The sequence below is a fragment of the Peromyscus californicus genome, unplaced genomic scaffold, assembly GCF_007827085.1.
Source record: "Peromyscus californicus insignis strain IS unplaced genomic scaffold, ASM782708v3 Scaffold_19__1_contigs__length_69161282, whole genome shotgun sequence".
NCBI classification, from domain to species: Eukaryota; Metazoa; Chordata; class Mammalia; order Rodentia; family Cricetidae; genus Peromyscus; species Peromyscus californicus.
This window is the reverse complement of record NW_026294491.1, coordinates 37,574,480-37,596,737: the sequence shown is the minus strand read 5'-3', so window position 1 is coordinate 37,596,737 and position 22,258 is coordinate 37,574,480. Positions and strand designations below refer to the sequence as shown.

At 40.5% G+C, this 22,258-nt stretch overlaps 1 protein-coding gene across 1 annotated transcript in view; it reads right to left on the bottom strand.

Moving 5' to 3' along the window:
• The window catches only part of Tmem131 (transmembrane protein 131), a 162,274-nt gene that overhangs the window by 112,385 nt on the left and 27,631 nt on the right, over positions 1-22,258 (bottom strand). Inside the window, exon 2 of the mRNA XM_052745146.1 lies at positions 8,323-8,384. Within this exon, the coding sequence (XP_052601106.1) occupies positions 8,323-8,384 (62 nt within the window). The remainder of the gene's footprint in view (positions 1-8,322; positions 8,385-22,258) is intronic.

Below are 22,258 nucleotides of genomic sequence, written 5' to 3'. Positions count from 1 at the left end.
GAGATATGGGCAGGATTTCAGGGCAGAGAAAGAACTCTGGGAAGAAGGTGGAGTCACCAGCCAGACACAGAGGAAGCAGCATGAGCAGTACAGAGTGATGAGGTAATGAGCCTTGCTATAGAATGTAGGTTAAAATAAATGGGTTCATTAAGAGATAAGAGCTAGTGGAACAAGCCTAAGCTAAGGACGAGCTTTCATAAATACTGATAAGTCTCGGTATTATTATTATTATTTGGGAGCTGGCAGTACAGAGAAAGACTGGTTGTACCCCTGTTGTTTTTGCTGAGGACCTAGGTTCAAGTCCCAGAACCCACAGGAAGGCTGGCTCACAACCATTCACAACTCCAGTTCCAGGGGTTCTGATGGCCTCTCTGACCTCTGTGGGCACCAGGCATGCAAGTGATGCATATACACATTGGGGGGGGGGGGTGGAATTACAGGAAAAAAAAGTAAATGATCCATGACCATCTCTAAAAGATGACTGATTCATTAAAGAGTAAAGGTCAACAGAGAACATTCAGATTTTACCAGCTGAGGGAAGGGACCTTTGACCTATCACACTCCAAGAAAGAGTATGACATTCTGGGGTCTAGAAAATATCTGTATCATGTACAGTCAGCCACTTATAAATGCCTGCCACTAGTGTTTCAAAAGAAAGTTCCCCAAATCAGAGAAACCAACATGGTCATCCCTGAGTTAATCCAAATTATTCTTCTACCCTGCTTATCCAGAAGAGCCCATTAGAGACTCCTTCCTACCTGCAATTCATATTGCATGTATGCAGCGCTCACCACTGGGCTGCCAATTCCAGACCAATTTGAACACAACCTCTCAGATAGCTACCCATCTCTAATAGGATTCCCCAGGGGGAAACACTATTTCAGTCAAACACACTGGCCTCTGCATACGTACTTAGGTAACATGCTCTCAGTACTGTCAGTTCTCATCATAAAAGCAACACATACAATAACCTGATTCCCACAGCGAGGTCAGAGGGATCCCTGTGGGCTGAGAGTAAAGTCAGGGGCTTTCATGTTGTTAGAGAAGGGATGGACCCTGTTAGCCCAGGGCCCTGAGCATGCTGGGCAATTACTACCACTAAACTACTTCCCCAGCCCTTGAAAGCAGCAGTTTTTAAAATTTATTTATTTTTATCTTATGTGCATTGGTGTTTTGCTTGCATGTATGTCTGTGTGAGGGTATTGGATTCAGTGGAACTGGAGTTACAGACAGTTGTAAACTTCCATGTAGATGCTGGGAACTGAACCCAGGTCCTTTGGAAGAGCAATCAGTGCTCTTAACGATTGAGCCATCTCTCCAGCCCCAAAAGAAGCATTTTTAATTGTCATAGTTTATATGCTACTCCATCAAGTGGGAAAGACTCTAAGATGCACAAAGGCAGTCTTCCCTCAACTTCCCAAACAATGAACTACTTAGCTCAAAATGCAAATGTTACCAAGACTGAAAACCATGCTATACCCTAAACTTTCTGATATGTTAGCATTATAGTTTTTAATCTGCATTTGTGTGTGCATGGATGTGCCTAGCACAAGTCAACATTGTGTATTTTTCTCCTTTGTTCTGCACCTTACTTCTTCAGACAAGGGTCTCTTCTCACAGAATCTGGAGGTCACGGATTTGGCTAGACTAGCTAGCCAATGAGCTCCAAGGGTTCTAATACCATTTCCCCATACCTGCAGGGCTCAGGTTACCAACATGCACAATGCCTGGGATTTTTTTTTTTTTTTTTTTTTTTAGAATCCTAATTCAGGCTCTCAGACAGAGCAAGTACTTTACTGTCAGAACCATTTTCCAGCTCCCTTAATTTTTATTTGTAGTAACATCTTCTTGCATTATAATTCAAAATGTACGATTGTCATACCAATTGTGGATATTTCTAGTGGCCCTTGGCCCTTGTACTATTTGTAGTACAAAATTAGTTGCTAGGTTACCTATGTAATGTTAGGAAACAAAACTATGCTTATAGAGAACAAGCACCAATAGGAAATTAATCCAAGCACTAATCTGTTTCACATTTGGGGAGTGGGATACAGAGTAATTTCTCCCTGGTCCAACCAGTGGTTAAGAACTTAGGCTTTAGAGGGAACTGCTTGGCTTTGAATCCTAGTTGTATCACTTACTAGTCACTTATTTTGTTAATTTACTTATTTTCTGTACATTAATCTGCTCACCTAAAAATGATCATAAAATTAATGCCTATAACATGCACTTAAGAATTTAGAGAGCTGGAGAGATGGCTCAGCAGTTAAGGGTACTGCCTGTTCTTCCAGAGGTCCTGACTTCAATTCCCAGCACCCACATGGTGGCTCACAACCACCTATAACAGGATCCGATGCCCTCTTCTGGCATGCAGGCATACATTAAAACAGAGCACACATACCTAAAATAAGTAAATAAATAAAAAAAAATTGCTGTGGATATCACTCTGTATAAATAAAATGCTGATTGTCCAGTAGCCAGGCAGGAAGTATAGGCGGGACAAGCAGAAAAGAGAATTCTGGGAAGTGGAGGCTGAGGCAGAGAGACGCTGCCAGCTGCTGCCATGACAAGTGAGATGTAAGGTACCGGTAAGCCATGAGCCACGTGGCAACTTATAGATTAATAGAAATGGGTTACTTTAAGATAGAAGAACTAGATAAGAAGAAGCCTGCCATGGCCATACAGTTTATAAGTAATATAAGTCTCTGTGTGTTTACTTGGTTGGGTCTGAGCAGCTGTGGGACTGGCGGGTGACAGAGATTTGTCCTGACCTGGGCCAGGCAGGACCAGGAAAACTCTAGCTACACAAAATAAAAAGAATTGAGAGACCAGGGCTACAGCTCAGTAACAAAGTGCTCTCTAGCACACACAAACCCTAAGGCTAACCTCCAGAACAACAACATAGAACATGCCTAGGACTTGGCAATACCCAGGAAGTATTACTTTTCTATGTTTTCCAAATTTTCTGTGAACTTTCACAAATGTCTCTTGTAATTCAAGGTTCTGTGCTTATTAAAATAAAAGGTGAGTATCCTAAGCCTGCATACAAGTCAACCACACTCCTTCTCCCTTTCTTTTCCCTATGGGAACAGAAGCCCACTCCTAAGACAACTTAGAGGAGACAGTCATCTACAACCCACAGGCCAGCCACTCTGCCACTAGTTTTAAGCCTGCTTCCCAGGTACTGGGGATGGCTGCTTTTGTACTATAGTAACAAAAGTTGAGTTATTATGGAGACAGCTAGCACCTGAACCCTCAGCCAGTTAATGTCTGATCCTTACAGAAAGACTGCCAACCTCTTGATTAGAAGGGAAATAGAAGCAGTATCATAGTACTTCATTTCCAAAACCTAAATCCCTATATAAGAAAGTCCTTCATAAGACAGCGTGATGTGCCATATCTTCACATGAGAAATAATGGAAAATACCACTCCTGGTAGACTCAAATATAATCCCGATTCTAAGTAGCCAGAGTCAGATGAGAATCCAAGATGATGACTGTGCCCTCGCTCCATACACAGTTGTGTACTTTGGGGGCCCCAGGCAACCTGTACTTCTGACAAACCAGCTATAAATAGAAGGTTGTCCATGATCTTCTGGCTTCATTTCATTCACGGAACAGCTCAGAACAACACTCCACTAAACAATTTCAGTTCGAGTCTACAGGGATAGTGTTCTGAACACAGAGCTGTCATCAGACACCTGACTTTCCAGCCACATGGGTATGTTTACCAAGAATGAAGCTCTCTACCAAGCTCTGGTATGCAGAGATTTGATGAGGGTCTTCTCATTATACAATGATATACAAAGGGGCTTTCTGAAACACTGGAAGGAAAGTGAGTGCAAAGCAGCCAGGTTTCAGAGCCCACCAGTGTCCTGGTTATCTACTGCTGCAAAATACGCTTCTCTAGAGTTCAGTGGCTTAAAGCAACTTCCTATTATCAAGCCCAGTTTGGGATTGGTGGAGCCTCAGTCACTAGTTCTCACTCATGTCTTCTTTGTGCTTCAACTTGCATTCACAGGAAGGTTCGGATGTGCTAGTTAGTTGTCCAAGAAGTTCATTCCCATGAGGGATGAGGGATGCTGGCTTTCTTAGGTGGGTGCTGGGGATCTAACTGGGCTCTGATGTTTACTCTACAAGTACTTTACTGATGGAGCTATCTTCCAACCCCATAATCTGGTTCTTTAGCAAGACACAAAACATACTAAATAGAACAAAAACTGACAGACTAAACTGTATGAATAAAGAATTTCTGTTCATTTGAAGACACAATTACCTAAATCAAAAGAACAACCCATCAAGTAAGAATAGATATTAGCCAATACATATAACCGCTAAAGGTTTAAATAATGAAATTAAGTTTGTTACTGATGGATCAGGGTCTCAGTAAAGAATTTGTATCTAAATATCTATAAGGAGTTTCTACCAAACAATAGAAAAACACAGAGATATAACAAGAGAGACAGAGATAGAGCATACATGAGAATGAAAATAAACAAATGCACTCACTTAAATGGAAATCAAGGAATTCCTGATAATGGGATTATAAACTGGAATCACCACTTTAGAAAACTACTGGCACTGTCTACTAAAACCAAAGACACACGATGGCTTGGCAGATAGACATCTGCTGTCAAGATTGACCGTCTGGAACCACATGGCAGAAAGAGCATCAACTCCCACTAGTTGTCCTGACTTTCACAAACACCCACACACATACACACACGCAAAACAAAACATGAAGAAAAAACTTCAGCTGAAGACACATGACCTATGACCCAGTAACTCTACCTTACTCTATGAGAAGCACATTTATTAAGAGAAAGCATTATTCATAATTAATAGCTGAAAACTAGAAGCAAGTAAAGTATCTGTAACCACAGAAAGGATACACAAATTGAGCATATCCATACATTGTGGAAGTTGCAATTAAAACAAGTTTTTCATTCACACAGAAAACCTTAGAAACATATTTCTGAGAAAAAGAAGCCAAAACCAGTACAAACAACAACTTGAAACCACATGTGCAACTACAGTGCTTACAGCGTAAGGCTCAGATGGCTACAATTATAGGGAAGGAAACTGCCATGGAATGAATGGCCAGTTTCGGAGGCCACTGGCTAGGAGGGAACGTGAGGGGTACTTCTGTCACTTCTGACCTGTTTCTGCTCTTAGCATTTAAACTGGGTGGTACGGACACACTGACTTGCTGTCCAAATCCCCCACTACATTTTATGCACCTATGAATTATAGCTCACAACTGACCCTTCAAAAGTAATTTAAGTGGCTAGTTTTTAAAAAAAAAAAGGTTAAACTGTGTATGCTTCACCCATGAAGGTGCTAGAACTACACTCCAACATCTTTTTTCTTTTCTTTTCTTTTTTTTGGTTTTTGGAGACAGGATTTCTCTGTGTAGCCCTGGCTGTCCTCACTCTGTAGACCAGGCTGGCTTGGAACTCAGAGATCTGCCTGCCTCTGCCTTCCAAGTGCTGAAATTAAAAGCGTGTGCTACCAACACCAAGTTCACACTCCAGCATCTTAAAATTCTGTTTATTCTTTGATAGAACATGACAAACGTACGGCTGCCTCATCTCCCCTTATCTTTTCCTTTGCTTAGCTTCACTTGCTTACATAAGAAGTAGGTTAGAAAGGGGATTAGTGCTCATAAGTGAGAAATGTTCTATTACCCCTTCTTATATTTCAAAGGAACAAGATGGGAGGACCCATTCTAATCAGTTAGGATGGAATGTTGTATAAAATGGGCAGCTGCTGCATCCTATCATGCTGAGTCTTAATGTAAACTTCCTGTTGTGATGCAAATTTCTCTGGGTCCCTGCCCATCTTAGGAATCCTCTGGTCTTCATGGACTCTCTATAGTAAATCTCTGTAGCCTGGCCAAACAGGAGGGACAGGAGGGACAAGGGCTAAAGTGCTAACTACAGAGATCACAGGCTAAGGGTCATGATTTCTAGTCCTACCATGGTAAGTGGTAGTCCAAGGGGCACATTTGAGAAACTGCACATGTCCTGAGCTACAGAAAGCATTCTGAAAAGGTATGGTGGGGAGCTGGGCTAATTGGATTATTGCTCTAGCAACTGAATACTAAACAAGTTACCTGTTGTAGAGTATGATATTAAGGTGTATTACTTTTGTTTATGTGGCATTTGTTTAGCTATGTCAAACTGTGTTAATCTGTCTAAAACACCTGACGGTGTAATAAAGAGCTGAACGGTCAATAGCGAGGCAGGAGAGAGAAATAAGTGGGGCTGGTAAGCAGAGAGGATAAATAGAAGGAGAAATCTGGGAAGAGAAGAAGTAGCCAGAGGAGGAGGAGGACTCAAGGGGCCAGGCATCCAGCTACACAGCAAGCCACAGAGTAAGAAACAAAGAAAGGTATACAGGAATAGAGAAAGATAAAAGCCCAGAGGCAAAAGGTAAATGGGATAATTTAAAGTTAAGAAAAGCTGGCGAGAATAAAAAATGTTCTTAAATTAAAAAAAAAAAAAAAAAAGCTGGTGAGAAACAAGCCAAGCTAAGGCTGGGCATTCATAATTAAGAATAAACCTCCATGTGTGAATTATATGGGAGCTGGGTGGAGGGCCCCCCAAAAGAACAAAAAAACAACAACAGTTCCCTTTTACGCACTTTATTTTCCTTAGCTTTATAAAGTAAAGAAAGCAAGATTTTGATCGGTCTTTGAGTTTGGAAAATTTTACTATCAAATTAACAATTACTATGAGCCAAGCCATGCAAAGGTAACATGAAGGTTCATAACTCACTGTACACTGCACTCAACATTAGGCTTTCTGCAGGAGTCTTGGTAACCTTTTATTGTGGCTGAGATAGCAACACACACCACTGTAGTAAAACTATTTCCTGTAATGTCTTGATCTAATTTAAATTTTTACTTTCTTGCCTTTATTATAAGCTACAGGAATGTCCTTTCAGAATTATTAGTCAAGTATGGTAGTTTACCTGTAATCTCTGCACTCGGGAGGCTGAAGCAAAAAAATCATCATGCCTAGTCTTTAAGCGAGTTCCAGGCCAACCATGGGCTACAGTGTGAGTAGTACAGTGTACTACAGTGTAGCTACAGTGTCTCAGAAGATTTCAGTCATTTAGTTAGACACAAGGAAAAATGCAACGTGTGCCGATGAAAAAGTGCACACGCAGGCTGAGCTGCACAGTGAGCGAGACCCGTCTGAAAACAAGCCCACAGTGCAATACTGACATATGCTCACACTGGGATCTTGGTCACCTCTCTTAACTTAAACCTCAGTCTCCCTTGAACATAAAATGAGTGAAATATTATCAGGAATGCTACCTGACAAGATGGTGCCTATCATCATTATGGCAGGTAAGTGATGACAAATATCTTCTATGTCAAATCTTAGGAAAAGGCAGGAAACAGCCATAAAAACCAGAGCACTGATGTGTAACCCCACATGGCTCCAGTGAAGGCTTCCAAATCCATAGTCTCATATATGGTCCTGGTCTTAAAACACACGGATTTTTTTTTTTAAAGGACCTGTCAGGAGAAGGGTGGAGATGGGAAGGAAGCCCACAGAGGGTAGGGGTGAGGGTAATCAGAATATATTGTTCACATGTATGAAAAGGTCAAAAAACAAATTTAATTAAAAAAAATCAGAGTTGAAATGGACACAGTGGCACATGCCTGCAATCCTACTACTTGGGAGGCTGAAGCAGGAGGATCTCAAGTCTGAGGCCTTCTCAACAAAACAGAACAGAAGAAAACAAATCGGACTGTTAGTGAAGATGCCTTTTCAGCTCTGCAGTTCTTGCTCTCCAGCTGACAGGACTGAAAGAGTTCTCAGACAGTATCTGAGCTAGGTTTGAAAGGAAGGCCAGAATACTATGAGACTCCACATCCTAATTCCATGCATAATATAAAGATATAGCTCAGTGTGACAAGTAGAGGACACCCAGAGCAAAGATCAAAAGCTTCCACTCTGCACTCAAGTTCTTTTCTAGGTAAACGCTGAGGTCCCCACACACTGATGCAGTGTTCCCTCAATGGCTAATGATGGCAGGGGGATGCTTACAGACTCCACTCATCAGACCTAACTGCCACACCCTCATATCCACAGGACACACTTGTACAAACTATAACCTACTTACCTATAGCCTCCTCCTCACTACAAGAAGATCACTCTTTAGAGAAACGTTTGCTCTAAGTGGTACTTCTAGTAGGAGGCTCGTGCAAACCTCCACTGACTACCTACAGTGCATTAAATGTACTCCAGAGAAACCGTTACAGTTTTTCAAAGAAAAATAAGAGTCAGGTATTACCCAAGAAATTACCTGTAGTAGGCCTCCATCGTCAAAGCGTAGTACTTCTATTATGCTCTCTGACTGAATGAATGCTGTGAAGGAAATAAAAAACAAACATCACTGGCAGGAACAGAAATCCAATTTCAATCAACTTTTACCTTGAAGTAAATACAAGTCTACATTTTAATATATTGCTTACTAGGGGGTGTAGACCAATGGTAGAGCATTTGCTTAACATGTGTGAGGACCCCAGGGGCAATGCTGGCATCCAAAACAAACCAATGAAACATTGCTTGTTCGAGAGTAATGGTTATGAGGAAAATACAATTAACTCCTCAGAACTTTAGCAACTTTAAAATGTTTTGCTATGTAATTGTGATTTATACTAGTAGCAAGACAGCTTCAATAACCCAGCTGTGCAAGTTGCCTTGAAAAGTATCTACCCCTGCTGTTGGAAGAAAGGCAGAGTAGTCAGATTCAACTGGCTGCAGAAGATCACAAGCACGTGGGCATTTATTTCACCTAAACTGATCAGCTGGAATTCTGCACCATCCTTTCTACTACAATGACAATATGCCTTGGGGTGGGCAGTTAGAGGGAACTTGGTGAGTAAGTGGATAGGGAAAATAGAAAAAAAAAATCTTATCCATTGCAAGAAACAGTGCAAAACAAACAAGGCAAAGACAAAATATGTAAAAGCTGTACAGTTGTTTTGTACAATATGGCAATGATGAGTTTGATATGTATGAAAATTATCTGAAAGCTGTCCACATGTAAATCTGTGTGAAATTCCTTATAGCAGTTTTATTCATAACCATCTACTGTATTTACAAATGAATGAATCAATCTCCATGAAATAGGATGGTGGGGGGTCAGAGCACAATTGGACCTGGAAATGAATAGAATCTAAAAGATGGAAGTCAAAAGAAACTAAACCTGAACTGTATGGCAGCCAGCCAGAAAGGCTGTTTCTACAGGAGTTAGTGATTCTGATGCCACTGCACTGGAACTGAGTAACTGAATACAGATAGGGTACAAAGTGTGTCGGCTCCTCGCAGCTAGACTTAAAGAGTTTACACAGCAGGAAGAGATGGGAGGGGGCGAGAATTACTCCTGTGGCAAACGCATTCAATTTGGTGCTATCAGCATGAACTCATGTTTGAAAAACATGGATTGCTACATACAGAAAGACAGGTGTGGGAGGTGAAGAGATGGATCAGCATTAAGAGCAATGCAAAAAGATTCCACGCTATAACCAAGGTTTTTGTTCAAGATATACAAGCTGACACAAAACTTAAAACTCAACCATCATAATATGCAACTATCAATGGTCAAAAGAACTCAAACAGCTCACACAGCCCTGTGCTCATTCACAGCAGAACTGTCTACAAGGCAGGGAGGGTGGGACCGCCCACCTCAGTCTGCAGGCAGCACCCTACTCACTGCGCAAAGCCCAAGTGTACTACTCCTTGGGGCTTGGGACAGCCGAGGCTCTAGTCACTTTCATTCGACATGCTACCAGAAGCCCTGGCAACAGGATTACAACAATTTTTTTCATAGAAATAAAACTATCTCCATTTGAAGACTAGATAATTGTGTATATAATGCCAAGGAGAAGGAAAGAAAAAGGAAAAGAATTACTTAGAGTGAGTATATTTAGCAAAGTTACAAATACAAACTCAAACCCCCAAACTGAATCACACTTCTATATATTAACATGAATATGTGGGAAGTTATCCAAATAAAATGAAATACTTAGGTACTGTATAGTACATGTCTACTAAAATCTACCAAAAGATGACAAAAGAAACCAAAGCCTAGATAATTAGTGGTGCAGCTGCGGGTAGGCTGCCTCTGCTCCGGAAATACCCCACCACCCATCTCGAAAGCAGCCCCAGTTATACTCAGTGGGTCAAAAAGCAACACGACATGATGCGGCTGCGGGGAGGGGGAGGAAGGCGAGCGAGCGAGCGAGCGATTTGTGGGGAAGAAAGGGTTTAGCACAAGTTGGAGGAGGTGAAAGAGAGCGAGCGACAGGAGGAGGTGAAAGAGAGCGAGCGACAGGAGGAGGTGAAAGAGAGCGAGCGACAGGAGGAGGTGAAAGAGAGCGAGCGACAGGAGGAGGTGAAAGAGAGCGAGCGACAGGAGGAGGTGAAAGAGAGCGAGCGACAGGAGGAGGTGAAAGAGAGCGAGCGACAGGGGTTGAAAACCCCCAAATGCTACATGTATGAAATCATCAAACAATTAAAACAATTTTCAGATGGAAAATACTTAAAAGTCTAAATGGGCAAACACACCATATTCATGGGCTAAAAAATGTAAATATGTCAAATCTTTCCAAAAGGATCCATGAGTTTAAAACAAATGCTATGAAAATCTCAGGACAGCTTTTTCTTAACCAACTACCTGAGATAATATCATGACTTTCAAAAGGTTTTTGCCATTTATGAAAATGGCAAAACCAAGGGCTTTGAAAATCCTTTCTTCCACAAAAAAGGACAAACAGTTTAGATGCTGGCTCACGTGTTAGAAGAGACCCAAACCACCCAGTGACATCTGTGGTCTTTACATGGCTCTGCTCCCATTCTCTCTCTGGCTTTACGGCAACTCTGCCCAGTCACCTCCACAGTGGAAGCAGCCTGGCTGTCACTCGGGAGGCAGCAGGGCTGGCAAGCCTTGAGGCTTGTTCCCAGAGAACTGTCTATGTGACCTGTGCGCTGAGTCCCGATGGGGCTCCACCGGGACAGCTGTCTGATCTGACACAGAGCTGTCTCTCTGCAGAAAAGGCAGACCCTAGGAACGCTGGTCAGACACTCACCGGTTTCAGTTCTGTGTTTAATCTAAAGACATTTCAGTTTGAAGGGCATCGAGCTATTAGGGGAAACTATTTCTGACATGTTTACTAAAGCACTGGTCCTTGTTTTGCTGTTGTAAAACACTTCAATGTAGCAACACGTCTAAGTAAATAAGCCTAAAAAGGAGGCAGAGAGCCTGGATGCTGCTCATCTGCACAGGCATCCTTGTCACCTGCAAAGAGCACTAACTGGCCCTGGGAGTAATTCAGGGCACACAACTCCCTGCTGGAATGCCAATGACAGCTGCTAGCATATTCTGATTTCTCAGTAATGAATCCGACTCTGTAGAACACTGGGAAGCAAGGCCTTCAAGCAGGAATGATGTGCAGGAGTCCCTCAGGCAGCATAGAGACTTGGCTGCTATCCATCACCTGGCTGTACCGCTACCCTGAACACGACACCATAGGCCTTCCAGAACTTTAAAATCTTAAAACACGAATAAACATTGTCTTTTAAGGAAATAAAAAGTTTAGCTTTCCAATTTGCTCACATTTGGCTATACGAAGAGAGCCTCTGGAAACCACCACAATGACAAGAGGACCAGAAGCTGGAGAGGAGAGCAACACAGTACTAAAGGAGACAAAAGGTGGGAAGCCAGAGTGGAAACAATGTGACCTAGGCCTGGGCAAGGATCCTCCCTCCCTCTGGTACAAATAACAGCTTCAACGAACACACTGTCTTGGGACACCTGTAATCCTGGCTGAGGAAGAGGTAGGAAGACTGGCCAATCTGAGGCCAGCTTGCTCTACAAGGTGAGTTCCAGATCACCCAGGCTTACAGACCATGTCTCAAAAACAAAACATACACACAAAAAATCCCTTTTAGAGCAAGACTAGGAAAAGAGGGCACTAAGGATCCTGCAAAAGGCCAGGAGCAGAAAGCAAATCCCCATCAGCACAGGCTGGCTCCTTCATACCAAGGAAGTGGGTCTCTGGGAACAAGAGTGACTGGAACCCAGCAGGCAGCTTGGTTTTGCTTTTGAACTACAACACAGGTCCTTGCTTGCTTTGTTTGTTTGTTTGTTTGTTTGTTTTCTTGCTCTCGTCTTATAAATCAGGCTGACCTTGATTGAATACACTCTACAGTCCAAGCAGCACGTGAAATTATAAACCTCCAGCCTCAACTTCTCAAGAGCTGGGATCACAAGTGTGATCAGGAGGCTCTGCTCAATATTTAGTTGTGGGGGGAGTGGGTGGAATGAGGACGGTGGGTGGGATCAAACCCCCTCTCGGGTTACACATGCTCTTTACTAGTGAGCTTACCAACTCCACGCCATAAAAATTCTTGAGGACTGCACACAAGTGTGGTGGGGAAAACAAACAGCAAATGACGGGGCAACTGTGGTAAACAGTCGACAATAAATCAGTCTACTTGGAAAGCACGTTCTCCCCACACTTCATTTTGACTTTTACAGATTTTTTTTAAAGTTTGAAATTATTCCAAATAAGGTTATACCAGGTGTGATAGTATACACCTGAAATTCCCAACTATGGAGGCTGAGAAGAATTACAAATTCAAGGTCAGCCTGTGCTGCAGAAAGGGGGTGTAGGAGATGGAAGGGGAAGAAAAAAAGAGAAAAGGCACTTAGGTAAACGTTAAAAAAAAAAAATCTAACATTAGATAGGAGATGTATTTTTATAAGACATATCAACGTGCAATAGATTCATTTAAGTATGCCCAGTGGGATACTTGTAACCAATGCTGGTTACAAAGGTGACTGGTGTCCTTATTGCTACCACAAATTAACTGTGACGAAAATAATAAGCTTTTGACATATCTGTAACAGTGTGTTACAGTTGCCTAAAAAATGTCAGTTAAAGCTGGGCATGATGGCACATACCTTTAATCCTAGCACTTGGGGAGGCAGAGGCAGGAGGATCTCTGTGAGTTTGAGGACAGCCTGAACTACATAGTGAGCTCTAGGACAGTCAAGACTGCAGAGAGAGACCCTGTCTCAGAAAACAAAAACCAAAAAGTATCAGTTAAATGTTCCACTTGTGTCAATTCAGTCTTTAAAGAGGGATTTTTATTGTGTGTTATATAATAATAAATAGTATGGCATGTGTCCTATAGCTATAATATCCATGCTGCATAAACACTATATAATGTATAAAATTACATTCTAAATACAAGTAATTTTTTATATCTTGCATAATTTTCCCCACAACTCCTCCTCCAAAAAAGACTGAAGAACTAGAAATGAAGAATAGCTTACACTCGAAGTAGAAGAAATAAAAAATAAAAAAATTGGGCTGAGGTACAGGTCAGTTGTACAGCATGTACCCAACGTAACTGAGACTGTGTTCAATACCACAAAAGAAAATCAACAGAACAGCAGAAAACGGAAAAAGCAATTATTACAAATAGTTGGTTTGTTTGTTTGTTTGAAAAAGAGTGGTAAAACTGACAAAACTTCTAGTAGACTAGATAGTGAAAAAAGAGATGATGTATATTATAAACCTAAGAAAGGAAAGCCAGGATCAACTATACTTTCCACAATCACGACAAGGCTGTTCAGTCAACAATGTTAATGGACCTGTTAATACAGTCAGCAACTCAGATTTGAATACAGACAAATTCCTCAAAAGACTCAAAATGCCAAAGGCACTGAGGTTAATTTGAATAGCCCCATATATACCAAAGACATTTATTTTGTAGTTAAAAGCCTTCTCACAAAATCAAAACAAACAAACAAACAAAACACCTCCAGGCCTACATTGACTCATGACGAATTTTCCCAAATAATTTTTTTTTTAAAGATTTAAATTTTTAATTTTATGTGTTTAAGTGGTGTATGTGTGTGTGTGTACTATGTACATGTCTGGTGCCCTTGGAGATCAGAAGAGGGCATCAGATCCCCTGGAACTGGAGTTACAGATGCTTATGAGCCACCATGGAGGTGCTGGGAACCAAACCATGGTCTTCTGCAAGAGCAATAAGTACTCTTAACTGTTAACCTTGTCTCTCCAGCCCCTCTCAAATAATTAAGGCAAAACAAAACCAAAAAACTACATATATTCCATTAGAAAATAGAAAATAAAATCCTCATTTCATGAATCAGTGATCTCTAAACAAAGACATTAAGAAAAACTGAGATCATTACCATATCTGTGCAATCATATATGCAAAACTTTTCATCAAAGTATCAACAAAAACAATCCATCAATATGTAAGCACACCATGATCAAGTGTTTACCTAGAAATGCAGTACTGACTTAAGATGTTTAAAGGGCCAATGAGATGCTCAGTAGTTAAGGGTGCCTGGTGTAGGCCTGATGACCTGTCCACAAAGTTTCTTCTGACCTCCACATACCAACCATAGGTATTCCTCCACCATATATACACATACATAATAAATAAAATTTTTCCCCCCAGGGCTGAGGACCGAACCCAGGGCCTTGCGCTTGCTAGGCAAGCGCTCTACCACTGAGCTAAATCCCCAACCCCCATAATAAATGAAATTTTTAAAAATGTTCAAAATCTTAACAAGCTTTTTGGGGGCAGACATTTAAAAGAGGATACTATCATGTGGGAAAGTAAAGGACTTAAAAAAGCAGCAAAAAGAATTTGGAATAAAGACAAAAAGGGTGGATGTCTTGACTGACCTTGCTACTTAAAGCCAGTCATTCTGACAGCTGTCACACTGACATAAAGACAAAATCACAGACTCCAGAAAACAGAAACCCCATCTCACACAGTCAAAGGATTTCTGACAAAGTGTTGTGGCAATTCAATAGGGGGAAATAATCTTTTCAGTAAACAGTAATGATAAAAATGGATAGCATATAGACAAGAAAATTCACAGAATTTAATATTTATAAACATCAACTTGAACACTAAAACTTAATGAGCTAAAATTCTAAAACTAGAAATCAACATAGGAGGAAATGTTAGTGACTCTGAGTTTTGAAGTTTTAATGCATGCACACATGCATGCACAACCATAAGCTGAAATAAAAAAGTCAAATATGATTAAGTTAAAAAAAAAACAAACAACTTTACTCTTCTAAAACCTATAGTAAAAATCCAAACCACAGACTAGAAACTGTATTTGAAAAACATTCATTTGACCAAGAACTAAGATTTACAATAGATAGATAGATAGATAGATAGATAGATAGATAGATAGATAAAATAAATAAAGCAAGCTTTCAACTAAGAAAACTCAACTTTAAGATGCAGAGAAGATTTGAGCAGTATTTAGGTAAAGACAGCATGAACGGCACACAGGAATAACTACAGGAAAAGACGCTCGTGTCTTGCTAGCCAGGCTCGGAGTGGCGGCACACCTGTCATCCCAGTACTTACTTGGGGCGCAGGCAGGACTGTCCAGAGTTGGACTACATGAGACTCTGTCCCAAAAACAGACACCAAAGATCCCCAGGCACTAGAGAAACTACACACACCAGTCAAACAAGGCAAGGCAAACTGCATACACGGTAGGAAAACTGAGCTTACAAATCTGCCAGGCTAGATATGGGCACTTTAACACCTGACTGAGGGGTAAATGTGTAAATAAATGCAAACAGTGCAGGCACTCTGGAAAACAAGTTGTAGCTTTTGAAAAGCTTAAGCGTATGTCTATTCGCTGACATGCCATGACTAGGGATCTCTACAAGATAGAGTGACTTCTTTACAGGCAACAGCTTCAGCCCATGGGCAAATGGCTGACAACTGTGTGATAACTATCCCACATCAGAATACTGTGCAGCAGTAAGAGAACCAGTGATCAAAACAATTTGACAGATGAATCACAAAACAATTACTATGTTAATTTAAAAATTTAGAATATACTGAGTAACCTAGAATGAGAGAAGGTCAAGACTTGTTGCTAAAAGATCACAAAGAAACTGGAGAGAATGCTTATTTCCTTAACCACATTGTGGCAGTAGTTTTCATGGGTGTTTACATGTGCCAGTTCAAAACCACACACTTTAAATGTCCCTCATTTGTCACTCGTTAATTGTATTTTGATATATCTACTTTTATAAAGTCAATATTCCTTCCCACGTTCTACACAGGATTTCTTTGGTTGGTTTTATGCAATAGTACTTCCCGCTTCAGAAATACATAACTATGCCTACTTGATAAGGACAGCATCCACCACAGTCACTAAGTTAAGCAGTATCTTCTTTGTGGAATATTCAAACTTTCAGGACGAGGACTCAAAAGGGAAAAATATATATATATATCCACATGCTTCCCAAGTCAACACTTAAACCACTGATAAAAGTGGTAAATGGACTAAACTATTTCCCAATGAAAAATTATGGCAAAGCTGGATAGTCTATGAATTTTTATTTGGGAGGCTGGAGATGGCTCAGTGGTTAAGAGCACTGGATGCCTTTTCAGAGGACCTAGGTTCATAATCCCAGCACCCACATGGTGACACACAATTATAACTCCAGTTCCAGGGGGATCAGACCCTTGTTCTGGCCTCTGCAGGCTCTGTATGCATGTGTAACAAAGACATACATGCAAGCAAAACATCCATAAATAAAACATCTATCCACATAAAAATAAATAAATCTTAAAAAATAAAATTTTACTTAAGAGGTTTTATAAATATTTTCACATATAAAATTCAAAAGTCATATATTTAAAATGTACACCAAATGTGCATCATGCTTCCATTAACATGTTAGTCAAAGCCAGGTGTGGTGGCACACACCTTTAATCCCAGCACTTTGGAGGCAGAGGCAGGCGGATCTCTGTGAGTTCCAGGCCAGGCTGGTCTACAGAGCAAGTTCCAGGACAGCCAGAGGACACACAGAGAAATTCTGTCTCAAAAAACTAAATAAGTAAAGAAACAAACAAACAAAACATTAGTCAAACTTAAGAGTAGTAGTACTGTATTTCACAAACTGGCCCTTTCCTCTCCCTTTTAGAAGCCTGGAGTTCCGTATCCTCAACCAGCTGTCTAGCAGCGATCATCTTCATGTCTCTTCATTTCCCAACACTACTGCACTGCAGTAAAAAGTATCAGAGTGAGGTCTATTTTGGAGCTATTTCCCTTTGTGTAGAAACAGACTGCAAAAGTAGTTATTGTCACAACTTAGGAGGAATATTGTTTTGATTTTTTTTGTTTAAGATCAAGGGCACCTCACAAATCAACTACAAGTTGAATTTAGAGGCAGAATGAGGCATGGGCCTGTTGACTGGCACAGTAGAGTATTTATTTTATGTATCACTATATGTATATATTCCTTTTTATCTACTCAAGATTCCAGTAAGTTTCTTACCAGCATGGAATAAAAACTGCTCAGCAATCAACCTACAAGCAAAAACTAAAAATTTAGTTTTAATAGTCAAGGAGGTGAAGCTTAATTTTGATGTGCAAATGTGCTCGTGGCCCAAATTAGCAAGATGAGAACAAACGAAACTATATACCCAGTAAGTACATTCATTTCCTTCAGAACTCACTAATCACACGTTTAAAAGTTACCAGACTTGTACTCTTTAAAGTTCAAAAGAAAGCCCTGAAGAACAGAAGCAGAGAATAGAATAAGCCAACAAAATTCTACCAACAGTAAAGATTTGCATTTGAGCACAACCAGACATTAAAAACGTAAAAACTGCTTTAAGTGAAATTAATGACCCCAAGCAAGCAGTTAGAAAAACATGGGCCTCGTTTAGGTTAACCATGTAGGTTCAATATTAAACTGAGAATGTGCTATAATAGAAAGAGATTAAAAGAATGTTTTAATTTCTTTAGTACATAGTATAAACTTTTAATACTATTACACATATTTGTTAAATACATGGCCCAATATTTTTATTCACTGTCAAGTCTTTCAATAGCTTATCTCTGATAAATTTTAAGTTAGAAGAATTGTTCAACAGAATCTTAAAATAAAACTGGATGCTCAAATGTGAGAAATTTTACAAAGAGAAAAAAAGTAAAATACCAAGTTTGGTAGATTCCAAACCTAGTAGTTTCAAATGAAATCTAAAACCCCAAACCAAAAATTCTGTTATGCCCAAGTACTTAATGTTTCTTTGAAAAATAAGTTTTGGTATTACTATAAATTTCATCACCTTTTACTTTTGATTTCATGAGTATAAAAAGCATCATTGTATTCTCTCCCTCAACTAGCCAGGCACAAATCCTAACTGACCTCTAGCCTGCCCTGGTTTGCTTTAAAAGCTTGGAGATACCAATTTTGATGTTGAGCACTAGCTATAAACAGAAAACACCAACTAACTCAAATGATAGGGCGGGACAAGACTATTTTATGATCTCACTGATGTATGAGTCAATTATAAACTTAAATTTCATAGGTTTAAAATTCAGGGACATTCAGAGAAATTAGAAAAGAGGCTGCAGCCAGGCAGAATGGTTCACCTGCAATCCTAGCCAGCTCTCAGGAAGCTGAGGCAGGAGGATCAAGAATTCAAGACCACCTTTGGAGATACAAGATCCTGTCTCAATAAACAAAACAAAAAACAAGAAAAGAAAAAAGCTACAATAATCAAATGACAAATCTACTAATCAACAAAATGAACTGAAAGGGGCTAAGGATGTAGCTCAATAGTAGAATACGCTGGGCGGTGGTGGCACATGCCTTTAATCCCAGCACTCGGGAGGCAGAGCCAGGCAGATCTCTGTGAGTTCGAGGCCAGCCTGAGCTACAGAGTGAGTTCCAGGACAGGCTCCAAAGCTACACAGAGAAACCCTGTCTTGGAAAACCAAAAAACAGTAGAATACTTGCATACAATATATGTTTCACCTCCATCCCAAAAAGAATAGAGCTGAGATCTAAAACACTGACATGTACATACATGGTTTATATATTTTCAAAAAAGGTGCCATAGCAATTTGATGGGTGAAAAGTCTCCATTAATTGTGTTAGAACAGCCATGCAAATAAACAATGAATACTGACGTCTACTAAACACTGGAATTAGCTCAGAATACATTTCAGAGCTCAATAATAGCAATCTACTCCTAGCCTAAACTAGAAAACACACAAAACCTTGTAAATCTTTGTAACCTTGTGGTTGGTGTGTGTGTGGCGGGGGGGGGGGGGGGGGGGGGGGGGGGGGGGGGGGTGTGAGAGGTGGAGGGGGAGAGGAGAGACTTACAAGACACAAAAAGTACAGAATCAAAAAGGAAAATTTGAACTTTATTAAAATTTAAAACATTTAGCTGGGCGGTGGTGGTGCACGCCTTTAACCCCAGCACTCAGGAGGCAGAGGCAGGCGGATCTTTGTGAGTTCGAGGACAGCCTGGTCTACAGAGCGAGATCCAGGAAAGGCACAGAGAAACCCTGTCTCAAAAAATAAAACAAAACAAAACAAAAAATTTAAAACATTGATTCTCCAAAGGCATTATTTATGGCAAGGCATGTGGTATATGACTGTAGTCACAGGGACAAAAGGATTGAGTGTGTGAAGCCCAGAGTGACACTTTATCTCAAAAAACAGCCAACCAAAAATTAATTTTTTTATGTGTATGGGTGTTTTGTTCACATGTATGTCTGTGTATCATGTGAGTGTCTGTTGCCTGCAGAAGCCAGAAGAGGGCATTAGATCCTCCAGAACTGGAGTTATCAGTTGTAAGGTGCCACATGGGTGCTGTGATTCGATCCCAGGTCCTCTGGAAAAGCAGCCAGTGCTATTAACCGCTGAGCCATCTCTCTAGCCCCATCTCCCAGCTTCATTCATTCATTCACTCATTCATTCATTTTGGAGGTGGGGCTTCTATTTACTTTATCTATCTATCTATCATCTATCTATCTATCTATCTATCTATCTATCTATTTATTTTGGGGGCGTGGTTTCTCAGTGTATCCCTAGCTGTCCTGGAACTCTCTCTGTAGACCAGGCTGGTCTCACCTCCTGCTTCTGCCTCCCAAATGCTTTGATTAAAGGTTTGCACCACCACTACCCAGCTTCAATTTTAAGTAAAGAAAAAAATGAAAACACTAACCATATACTAGAAAAAGTGTAAACTATATATCTAATGAAAAATTCACATCCATGATATAAAGAACTTTCAAAAAGTAATAAGACAACTCAATAAAAATTGAGAAAACTTGACTGAAAACAAAAGGAATTCCATAAATGGCCAAAGTGCACATGGAGAGATGCCCCATCAGCCATTAACAAATGCAAGGACATACCTTACTAAATGACTAGCACCAAATGTGGACAGGACAGAGTCCTGCACAAAGTAGCTGTAACTCTCACACTGCTGATGATCACTTGACAGTTTATTACAATTATCAGACAACACATCAATCTATTTTTAGGTACTTACAAGAAAGGAAAATAATTTAAAAAAATAAATTTTTGAACATTCATAAAAAATTTAAATATAACAGCTCAAAAGTGGGAGAGAAACGCAACCAAACCAAAGTTCATTAGCAGGTGAAGAAACATGATCTATCATATAGTGGGTGTCTATCTACTCAGCAAAAAACCAAGGAAATCCTTCCGCATAGCACAAATGTTTCAAAAGCTTATGCTGTGTGAACCAAGTCAAACCTCACAGATGCTATACTAATAATCCTGTTGAACTGAAAGTCTAGACAGGGCAACAAGTTCAGTGACAGACAGCAGACGAGCAGTTGCCTGACCACTGAGGTGAAGACACTGGCTATGAAGAAGCCAGGGAACTTTCAAGATGATGAGACTTTGTCTAAAATGATGCTTCCATGGCTGCATGTTTGTGAAGATAACCCAAGAATGATTGAAACTGGTGAATCTTACTGCATATTAATTACACCTATGAAGCAAATAAAAAGAGGGGGGAGGAAGGAAGAGAGGGATGCAATCTATAAAATGTAGTCACCATACTGGGCTTTTCCCCTCTAGGGCCTCATGCATAAAATGACTTGTTAAGGTCCTTTGGGAGACAGCTCTCAATATCCCTACCATGGCCTTCCTACTCTCTAGACAGACATAGCTGTCCCCTTATTTTTGTCTGTTTGCAATCTGTTATGTGCTCTATTTCAATGGCTTTACTTCCCTAAAATCCCAGTAACTAAACAGCTTTAAATTTTTGAGGGACTGTAGGTATAGCTTGGCAGTAGAACATGTGTTGAATGTACAAAAGCCAGGGTTCAGTTTCCAACACACACACACACACACACACACACACACACACACACACACACACAACAGGAAGAAAAAAGGAAGGAAGGAAGGAAGGAAGGAAGGAAGGAAGGAAGGAAGGAAGGAAAACACAAAGAAACTGTAATTACTAGAACATTAGTTTAGAATTAGAAAACAAACTAAGAGAGGTGGTACATGCCTCTGATTCCAGAACCTGTGAGATTGAGGCAGTTAAAAGTTCAAGACCAGATGGGACTACGCTGTAAAAAGAACAAATGAGCCGGGCGGTGGTGGCGCACGCCTTTAATCCCAGCACTCGGGAGGCAGAGCCAGGCGGATCTCTGTGAGTTCGAGGCCAGCCTGGGCTACCAAGTGAGTTTCAGGAAAAGGCGCAAAGCTACACAGAGAAACCCTGTCTCGAAAAACCAAAAAAAAAAAAAAAAAAAAAAAAAAAAAAAAAAGAAAGAACAAATGACTAACAGGTAAAGTTAACATTATGTCACACATTCTTACAAACTCTAGCTCTATGCGAGTGCATATGATACATTTCCCTTAAAAGTTCAAAATATTGGCGGGTAGTAGTGGCGCACACCTTTAATCCCAGTACTTGGGAGGCAGAGCCAAAAGGATCTGTGAGTTCCAGGCCAGCCTGGTCTACAAAGTGAGTTCCAGGACAGGATCCAAAGCTACACAGAGAAACCCTGTCTCGAAAAAAACAAAAACAAATTAGAATGTTTCCCCAAATCCATTTCTCCATAGGCTCATGAAAAGTAGCCTGGGTATAGGAATGTTCTGATAGTCTTGTGAACCCAATGTTCTGGATGTTTCACTGTAGGATGGCAGCATCCCCATACCTCTACTACAGAGCCCCATCACCCCAGCTGCCAGTCAAAGGCCTCTTTTACTTTCTCAGTCAGAAGAGCGTCAAAGCCCAAAACACAGCTGTGGAATGTGGGAGATCACTATGGCATTCTACTCTTATGCTGAATTTACTCAAGGCTGACCTCTGACCTCTACTTCCTTGCAATTTTTGCTCAAGTCACTTCCTATTAC